Genomic DNA, 10,754 nt, shown 5'->3' on the forward strand with positions numbered 1-10,754 from the left:
TGATTTCAATTACAAACTCAGGTCCTATGAAACCCTGATTTCTAATCTCAATCTTCAGAAAAAAAATCTCTTATGTTGTCCACGGCTTCAATCAATATCACCCATTTACTCGATCATCATCTTCTCGATCTCCACCTATGATTTCACCTGTGAATCTCTCTGCATAATGATTTCTGATCGAAATCGGTTTAACAATTGATCGGACAAAAACCTCCTAGATTAAAAGAGAGAGGACGAAGAATAAAAGAAGTCATGAAAGAAAAACGAGTAAGATTAAGCGAAGAAACAATTTTAGAAATTCTGGGTGCGGGAGAAATTTCCACCGAGAAAATGGGTGCGCGCCTGAAATTTTTTGTCGGTGGATTTCACAGTGGAGGAAATCTGAAGAATGGGTGTGTCTATAGGTTTCACATATGCTTTGTTGAAACTGGGCTTGTTAGCTAAGTAATGGGCCGAGTGAAAGTCAATTAATGAGATGCTTATTTCGTGAATGATTTTCTGAGACCATGAAAATTTTGAAGGGGATTATTCTTTTATTTTTGGTAGGTCATTATGAAACAAATTTCAACACTATGCTGATATTTTAGTTAATTTATTTATTTAATTTTTATTTTATTTTTGCTGATTTTTTAGTTTCTTTTATTAGGTTTGGTTAGGCAAGAGTATTTTTTTCTTAGCGAGTTCGGCAAGTTTTTTTTTCCTAACCGAATTCAATGGAAGTAATTTAAAATTAATTTAAAGAAAGTTCTATTAGGAAAAAAAATTGCAACGTAACCAAATATATAGACTAACTATAGGTTAAGAAGAAAAAAGTGTGACATAGCTGATTATAGGTTTTCAGGAAAAAAGTTTGGTTAGGAGAAAAAAAAATTTGCAATCAAACTCAACGCATAGATTTTTAGAGAAATATTCAGTTGCGAGAAATTTTTTTTCGACTTAACCAAACTCAAGTTTCATGTAAGAAAATAAAATAAAAGTAAAAGGACAATTTAATCAGTTGCTCCTACTAATTATCCCTAAACAATAACTCACCCAATAAGTAATAACTTATGGTCCCCAAAAAATCATCATTTGTCGTTCTACTTGCAAACTTTACTTTGATTTCTTTCTCTTTGACCCCAAGAGGTTTAAAGAGTTCAAGATTAGCAATTAGGAATTTAGGTAAACGAAATTGATTTGTAAGCTTCTAATTTATTTGATGACATTAAGGAAGGGATACAAACACTGCTGCCCTAAGAAAAAAAAACGCAAAAGCATGGAAGAATACCCTGAAACAAACTCGAATTATATGAAAGATGCAGCGAGATCAAATTGCCTATTACTATTAAAATGGAACAAAGCCACAACAGAAACTGAAAACCTGGCCATGTCAACTGATCATCCTACATCTAGCTATGCATTTGGAACTGTTAACATATAGAGTCCTGCGTCCAATGGTAATAGAAAACTCAGCTTTCTATTGATTGAAATGACCAATTCTTCTTTACAAAATCCTTTTCTTTGTAAGCAGTAAGCACTAGAATGCAATGACAATGTTGTACTGCAGAAATTGCATTAAATTTCGAAAAGTTAGGTTGTCATGAGGGCACCTAGCACAGAAGTTTATTTTTTGCCACAAAAACTAGCAATTATGAATTCAGGTTTTAAGGTTGTCAGGGTTTACAAAGATGCTAGAAAGACCTGGAGTACCATCCTAAGAGGTATGAACCACAACAACATGGAATACTTCCTGAAACAAAACTCCAACTATAACAAAGATGCAGCAAGATCAAGATATGTGTATTTCAATTCTGCATATGTAGTTGCAACGTGTAGCTACTAAACCAAGGAGTAAAACAACATAATGACGAAGCAATTTCTATCATATACATCCAATTGTCTGAGACATTCTTATTCGATCTCTCAATTGTAAAATCAGAAAACAAGTCGCCTGCAGTTCAACCAATTTAAGCTCAGAAGCTCTTACTTCTGGCAGTTCACTATTCTTCAACCATGCCTGTGCATCTGTTATGGCCTCCTTTAGACTTTTCGCCTGACTAGGACTGAGAACCGGCAGTAGTTGTAGTGGCATATGTTTATTAACAAAAAGCCATACCTTCATTTTTGCCTCTAGCTTCTTTCTCTTAATTTCCCCCGCTTCTGGACTCTCCATATCTCTTCCAAGGTTATTGAGCTCGTCAGTCGTTAGAATTCTGTTAATCACCCGCCTAGCCAATTGTCGTCTACGACTTCCATCCTCAGCAGCAGTTACATTTAAAATCCCATCATGATCAACAGCAAAACTTATTGTGATGTTTGGTAATCCCATTTCAGGTGCTTGGATTCCATCAAAGATGAAATAACCAATAAGATTGTTGTCCTCCATCTCGTCATCTTTACCTTCATAAACCCCAACAGAGAGTCTTGTCACATCCCTTGCAGGTGTGAAAGGATATGTTCTTTCAGTTGGAATCACTGTGTTTCTGGGAATCAAGTTAAGCAATGTTGAAGTACTCTGATATAGATTCGTAACTTTCCGAATCGAAAAGCCAACCATTGGTAGATTATTCCATGCAGCAATCAAAGAGTTATTTGATGCCTCGCCACTCAAAATTACATACTGAGCTGTTTTAGCACTTAAACTTAGCGGCGCAACATCTGTAATCGAAATGCCATTCCGCAGCGGATTACTCAATGCGATGCAAGATGGAATCTTTCTGATTTCTCCACCCATTTCCCTTTTCCTCTCCGTCCAGTTTACTCCATCGATTTGAGTTTCGGAAACATCGAGATGCAGCTGCAGAGAACTTCATTAACAACACGAATCAGTCAATTTTTCTGTGAATCATCGATGTAACCCTAAATTTAAGTTAAATCGATCTCTCATAATAGTTTTGACACTGATTCAGGAAATGCAAATCTGGGTTATCATCATCTAAGGTATTTCATTTATTGATTTTTCTCTGAATCATTGTTTTTTAACATTCAGTGGTTTAATAATTTTACAAATTGGAGGTTAGAAACTATTGGTTTTGAATTTGAATGATGCAATTTCTGGTGGTGTTTACGAACATGTATATCTTTTAGATTTATATGTGATTGTAGATTTTAGGTTTACGGTTTTTGTGTTTGTTGAGTGTGATTAAGAAGATTTGTATATGCAATTGTGGATGTTGCAGTACATTGTATTATGTTTTAAGAATATCTCAGTGTACTTTGTAGGTTTAGTGGATAATTAGACTGAATCAGACATAGTATTTTACTTGTTTGTAGGATGTCACAATTTGTTTATAGGATTTCACCATTTTTTTGTAAATGGGTGAATCAATCAATTGTGTATTGAAGAAGTAGCTCTAATGAGAATCCCAACCAGTTTCAACAATTTAGATGAAAACCAAAGAGAAACTATTGTTCATAATTTGTTCCCTTTGCCTTGTCAGATTCTAGTTCTTTATGAATTCATTGCCAAAGTAGTTTCTTGGGTCAGTGGTCAGAATACATTGTAGATTAAATTAGATATGTATATTCCTCCACCAGCACCAAGTAGTTTTGCGGGTTAGTGGAATCATGTAGGTCTCACAGGACTCAATCTTGAGTCAAGTTATTACGGCTTTGACAGATGATCTACATCTTGTGATACCTTTTGTTGATAAACTTAGACTCAGTTATAGTGTTTGGGTGTAGGATATTGTTACCATTAGTGAATCAAGATTGCAGTCTGTTTTGAGAAGCAGTTTCTGCACTTTAGATGAAAAGCGGAGAGAATTAGGATTCGTAATATGTACCCTTACCTTGTACTAGGATTCTAGTTCTTGATAGAATTCATTTAATGCTTTAGTAAATTCATAGATCATATAATACATTTCAACAAACCACATTTTAACATACCATTGTTCCTTTCATTAGAAATCACAAAGACATCTCCATCATACCAAATGTAACCCACTAAATTCAAATTAACGCAAAAAGAAACCGAAATTGCAATTTCATTAACCAGATTTACAAATACCATCACTATTACTGATAAGACCCTAATTCCTAAGTAGTTCCATTACAATCAAACCCATTCACAAGATCTGAAAAAGCGGGGTTCTAACAAAACCACCCAATATTTCGCTTAGCAATCTGTATAAACAAACTCAAATATACTTTTAAGATAATCAACAAGACTAAATCAATTAAAAGTACATCAACGAGTTTATATCTCTCTCTCTTGATTTGATTTCCTCAAACAGAAACTACGAGTACTAATCAAATACAAGGTATAACTTGGATGGTACCAAAGACCAATATCCAAGGATCAATGAATGACAATCAACAACCAAAGGTTGGATTACTCTAATTGATGATCTAACGCACAACCTGTATTATTTCAATTATAAAGATAAAACAATATAATGCGTAAAATGAAATAACACAGACACCATAAATTTAGTTAATGAGGAAACCGAAAATGCAGAAAAACCTCGGGACCTAGTACAGATTGAACACACACTGTATTAAGCCGCTACAGACACTATCCAACTCCAAGCTATCTTCGGACTGGACTGCAGTTGAACCCCAATCACTCTCCCACTGATTCAAGGTATAGTTGTAATCCCTATGCCTTTGATCCCAGTAGGATATTGCGCACTTGATTCCCTTAGCTGATCTCACCCACAACTAAGAGTTGCTACGACCCAAAATCGCAGGCTTTGACAATAAACAATTCTGTCTCACACAGAAAAGTCTATCAAAGGATCAATCTGTCTCCCACGGAAAAACCTTAAAGTTTTTGTTCCGTCTTTTGATAATAATCAAGGTGAACAGGAACCAATTGATAATCCAGTCTTATATTCCTGAAGAACAGCCTAGATAAATCAATCACCTCACAATCTTAATTGTATGGTAGCGAAACAAGATGTTTCGGAATCACAAACAATGAGACGAAGATGTTTGTGACTACTTTTTATATCTTGCTTATCAGAGATATTAATCTCAAGCCAATCAATCTGATTGTACTCGTACTATAAAAGATGCAAAATCAGATCACACAACTACGATAAAAGTAGTATCGGTCTGGCTTCACAATCCCAATGAAGTCTTTAAGTCGTTAACCTGGTTTTAGAAGAAGAAAACCAAAGGTTAAAGGAGAAAAGACTCTAGCACGCAAACTAGTATCACACGTGAAGTGTGGGGATTAGTTTTGCAGAGTTGCTAGATGTCCCCTTATATAGTCTTTCAAATCAGGGTTTCGCCTTGGTCACAAAGCAAACAATATCCACCGTTAGATGAAAACCTGATTTAGATTCAATCTAATATTTCTCAACCGTTAGATCGAAAACTTAGATTGTTATACACAAATAAAATACACGCTTCTAGGTTTGTTAACCGTACCCAAACGTGTACATTGTTGGTTCAACAATAGTTAACCAAAAGGTTAGCCATATGATCATTACATACCAACCATATTCTTCTTCACCATAACTAGTTCAAATGATTCAAAGGAACTAGTTAGAGAGTTTTTCAATTGCAAGGAAATCTTATGTACTATATAAGACACAATTGAAACAAAGATGATTTGATTCACTCGAATCGGTTCATGAACTTTATAGCCACAGTTTGCAAATTGCATTCCTTAGTCTTTATAAGTTTAAGTTCAGAAATCATCTTCAGATATATAACCTTCTTAAGTTCGCACACTAGGTTCGCGGACTTAAGCAATCGGGCAGAGTTTACAAACTCCAGCAGAAAATCTCGGCAAAGACTTTCCGCCGATTCGCAGGCTGGTACTCACGCAAAAAGTTTGTCAACTCCAGCAGAATTTCTCGGGATGAGAAGTTCAGCAGTTCGCGGACTGAGTTCGCGGACTTGGCAGCAAGCCATTCTTCCGGTTTCTCTTGATTAACAAAGTTCGCAAACTTTGGTTCAAGGGATAAGACTTATGCACATATGTGTTTCCACAACAATACTTATGTCTATCATTGGTTATGTAATCTAAACTCTCATTCCAACCATTGAAACATTCTTAGAGGACGTTATATAGTTGTTACACCATTTCTCGTCAAAGCAATTTTTAAAGTGATTGAAACATATCATGACTTACGTCACTAGGTAAGGATAAACATGGTCCAAGCGAAACGCTTACCAACACATATTTCGAGATATAGATAGGCGAGGTATACTTGATCGAAATACCAAATGTGTATAATCTAAGTCTATATATAGCGTACGACTTTTTGTCTCAAGAAGTAGGAGATAGAGTAGATAGACTTTTGAGTGACAGATAAGTTCAAGTCTTCACATACCTTTTTGTCGAGAAGTTCCACCGGTTCCTTGAGTAGTTCTTCTTATTATATGATGAGTCGCCATGAAGTCCTTGATCTCAACTACACTTTCTATCCTAGTCCGAGACTTAGATATAGTAGACTAGAAATCAAGACTTATAGTTTTGATCACTAACATTGAAAAACATGATTGAGATAGCAACTCATTCGAGTTCGACCGAGCAATGCTCTAACAATCTCCCCCTTTGTCATTTTTAGTGACAAAACTATCAATACATATGGAATAAAAAAAAAGATAAAGAAACTTTAGCAGCTCCTATTCCACATGTCTAATCTTCAACATTCCTTGAAATCTTCGTCACTTCCAAGTACTTGAATGATCCCAAAGGTTGTAAGTTTAGCATCATCGTTGTTGAAGATTCGTATCTATAACAATGAGAAAGCATCGGTCTCGATCATTGTTATACAAAGTCATAGTATTATTACACACTGTCAAAGTCTAATTGTGTCACAAATTCAACAATAATACTATGGTGATATGTATCACTCCCCCTTAGTCAATACTCCATCTCACATGGAAACCACTCCCCCTTACACAATGATCCGAAAACCATATATATTTGTAGTGTGAACTACATATTAATTCTCCCCTTTTTTGTCAATAAAATTGGCAAAGGTACAAGAACGGGATCATAATGGAATTTCCGTAAGAGACATTTCATGACTAAAAGAAAAAAATACATATCATCTAATTTAGATGCAATCATATAGCCGAAGCTAATAGCATTCATAAAGGAGTTTAAAGATACAAGATAACCCCTTTAAAATTCCACAGCCGCACACCCCTCAAGATATGACCATTAAGCACAAGTTCAAAATAACTCTCCCCCATTTGATGTCATTCCCAAGGGAACAACAAGAGCGACCTTAATTTCAAAAGAAAAGAAGGATTTTTATTGGACACCAAAAACCATGAGAATGATTTTCTATATCCAAAAACTCAATCAAATTAATCACAAGTAAACCCATGATTAATTTAATCGGAATACGCAATCAAATTAAATAAAAAAGTGATCAACTTAATTGAGTATGCTCGACATAAGAGAACTTACGGAGCATACGACTAACATAACCATTAGAAAATGAATAGGATAGTCATTCATATACTCAACATAAGAGGAATCTTACGGAGTATGAAAATATTCAACTAGATTAATTACAAGAGAACCCATAATTAATCTAATTGGAATACACAACCAAACTAATTATAAAAGTAATCAGTTTAATTGTCATTTGTTTTGCTCGACATAAAAAGACTTATGGAGCAATAACTAAATAACCAAACAAGATGATTAATTTAGTTCAAGAATGCCCAACATAAAGTACCTTACGGAACAACCAACAAAGATAATCAAAAATTAATCAACTTGGTTGTATCGTGCTCAATATAAGACACATTGTGGAGCCTCATAGTATTACATAAAATATGGATCAGTGAAGATCAATACTGTGGAATATACAAGGATTCATTCTATCTTCCATCACTATTTGCATAACGATATTTAATAGACATAATCCTTGAACACAAAAGATTTTAACCTATCTTCCATCAAAGAATTGACAATATAGGCTTAACTTTTGTATATGTCAAAATTCTATTCACCCTTAAATCAATACATGAATACCGATCATGAATGACTTTACTTTTGAAAAAATATGGGACAACATAGTTCACAGACGTAAACACCAATATCCCATAACAAATTGCAATATAACAAATCATAAAGATTAAATACTGCAAACCATCATCCTCCAAATATTTTTGGAATAAATAAACCTAAAAAATAACAAGAAGATGAAAAATAATAGCTATGTGTAGTCACAATCATTGCTATTCGAGCACTAGTTATTCTTCCAACTAAACCAAAAAGAAGACATACTAGGAAACAATATCTTTGAAAAATTCCTTATCATTCCCGAACTCCTTGTTGTCAACAGCCATTGGAATATAAGGTTCGTGGAGGAAGGAGTCAATACCAACAAACCGTCTTGGCTGATGATGTCGAACCAGGGCCTTCTGAATTTCCAAAGATCTTAAAACACAAGCCTTTATTTCACTAATCTCCTTTCTTACTTCCTTCAACTCATCAAGAACATCGGAAAACTTCCGAGAGTTAGAAGGGACATCCCTTGGCTTTCTTGTATTCCTCCTCTTTCTTTTCAAGGAAGGAGTCACTGGAGATTTCTCTTTTTCCTTGATTGATGGCTTAGCAATCATATTGACATCTCTTCTATCCAAAGACATGATGTTTAGAGAACATTTATAAACAATTGGTTTTTGTGAGTGGAATCAAACAGTCTTAATATATAAAATATATCAAAGAGGAAAAAGGAATGTAGGGTTCGCAACCTTTAAGCAGGTTTGTAGACACCCAATTCTAAACCCTATAAAGAGTAGAATTGTCGATAATAACTGTTTACTTTATTTTGATAGACAAACAACTTAAGAAAAGAAAAAGAAAAACTTTTCCTAAAGCATGATTGGTACACAACCTTGTCTCTTTTGATCAGGCACATGAGACAAGATTTACCAAGCAACACAATCAATTTGTGTTGTGGTGAACAACAATTTGTCCACCATTTTCCTCTAGAGAGGAATCCTCAGACTTCTTTCTATCAAGGCGATTTGACCACACTTTCTTCTCTAATTGTCTTATTTTGTCTTTGGAAACCAACTTGTTAGACGAAGATAAAATCCTACACACCTCGGCAGTCTTCTGAGCAAGTTTAATCTTCCTTGCCAAACGATTTGATCTTCGTTGAAGTTTGTTGGCGTGCCTCACTTGATGTTTGTACTTGTAACATCTTGATAGTTCATGACCCTTCTGAGAACAAAATGAGCAAGTCAAACTTGGATAGTATTCAGGCATCTGTGGTGTGAACACATCTAGACACATAGTGGATCCTGAAACATTACAACCAGAGTTTCCAAAGGATGGGTCAATTGATTCTTCCAGCTTGATTGGATTCTTTTCTTCACCAAAACCATAAAGTTTCATATATGTATTTCTACAATTATCAAAATCAATATTTTCACATAGAAGACCAACACTTGATTTCCTATCTTCATCAGAATCATAGATCTCAGACATCTCATCAAGTGTTACAGCAAGACCTTTGTTCCCAGTGTATTTTCTACTATTTGGTCACTCGTTTGCAAAATGACCAAAACCTTTACACTTAAAGCACTGTGGCATATCCTCGTCATCAGCCTCGTCAGCATCCCTGTTTTTAGGAGGAACGCGATTGTGAGGTTTATCTGACGACCTAGGTTTGTCTCTTGAAAACCGTTTACCTCTCTTCAATAGAAGATCCCTAAACTGTCTTGTGATAAGGAGACTGATTTGTCAAGATCTTCATCCGAAAATCACCCTCAAACTGATCATTCTCAGAGACATAAATGCTTTTACTTTTACCAAGTAACTTAGTGTTCTTCTGTGCTTTAAAGGCAACATCCTTTCCGATTTTGGATGTATGCTCATTGTCAAAGATATTTAGCTTTCCAACCAATGTATATCTGGAAAGATTATCAAGGTTATTTCCCTCAACGATGGCATGATTATTAGACTCGTATCTAGATGGCAGCGATCTGAGAATTTTCATCACAATGTCCTTTTCAGGAATAGTCTTACCCAATGCAAAAGATGCATTAACAATTTCAGACACTCTGTGATTAAACTCATCAAATGTAACTTCATCTGCCATACGAAGGTTCTCTCAATCGGAATTAAGGTTTTGAATCCTAGCTTCCTTTTCACTGGAGTTCCCTTCAAATACGGTTTCTAAGATATCCCAAGCATCTTTAGACCTAGTGCAATTTGACACATGGTGCTGAAGATTTGGGGTAATGGCATGTATGATGGCATTCAAATCGTCGGAATTTTGCTTTGCAGCAAGTATCTCGGCAGGATTATATTCACCAATATTCTTGGGAACGTTTTCATCTCCAACTTCCATAACGGGAGCATCATAGCCATTAACAACATATACCCATGATTGAAAATCACGCGCTTGAAGAAAAGCTCGCATAGCAATTTTCCACCATAAGTAATTAGATCCATCGAAGACTGGTGGTACGTTAATAGAGATAGCAACTATGTCTATAGAGTCAGATCGTTACAAACACATACTTGTAAGGTCTTGAACGTGTTTGCCTACTTTGATACCAATTAAAAAAGCGGGGGTCTAACAACACCAACCAATATTTCGCTTAGCAATCTGTATGGCAAACTCAAATATACTTTTAAGAAAATCAACAAGACTCAATCAATTAAAAGTAGGGATATTTTGACTTTGGGTCACAACAAAGTGACCAGAGTTGCGTTTGGGTCACCACGAAATTTTAATTAGAGTTTGGGTCACGAGACTACCGTTGACCGTCTTGACAGTTAGGAAATTATTTTTTATTTTAAATTAATTTATATATACTTAACACCGTTCAGTTGCCGT

At 35.2% G+C, this 10,754-nt stretch overlaps 1 protein-coding gene across 1 annotated transcript; it reads right to left on the bottom strand.

Annotated features, from left to right (window-relative positions):
• Positions 1 to 1,861: 1,861 nt before the first annotated feature.
• LOC113338600 (heat shock 70 kDa protein-like) lies at positions 1,862 to 2,713 on the bottom strand. The gene has a single exon (XM_026583982.1). It carries the CDS (start codon positions 2,711 to 2,713, stop codon positions 1,862 to 1,864), a length of 852 nt encoding a protein of 283 aa, XP_026439767.1.
• Positions 2,714 to 10,754: the final 8,041 nt, after the last annotated feature.

The sequence above is a fragment of the Papaver somniferum genome, unplaced genomic scaffold (genome assembly GCF_003573695.1).
Source record: "Papaver somniferum cultivar HN1 unplaced genomic scaffold, ASM357369v1 unplaced-scaffold_19, whole genome shotgun sequence".
Lineage (NCBI taxonomy): Eukaryota > Viridiplantae > Streptophyta > Magnoliopsida > Ranunculales > Papaveraceae > Papaver > Papaver somniferum.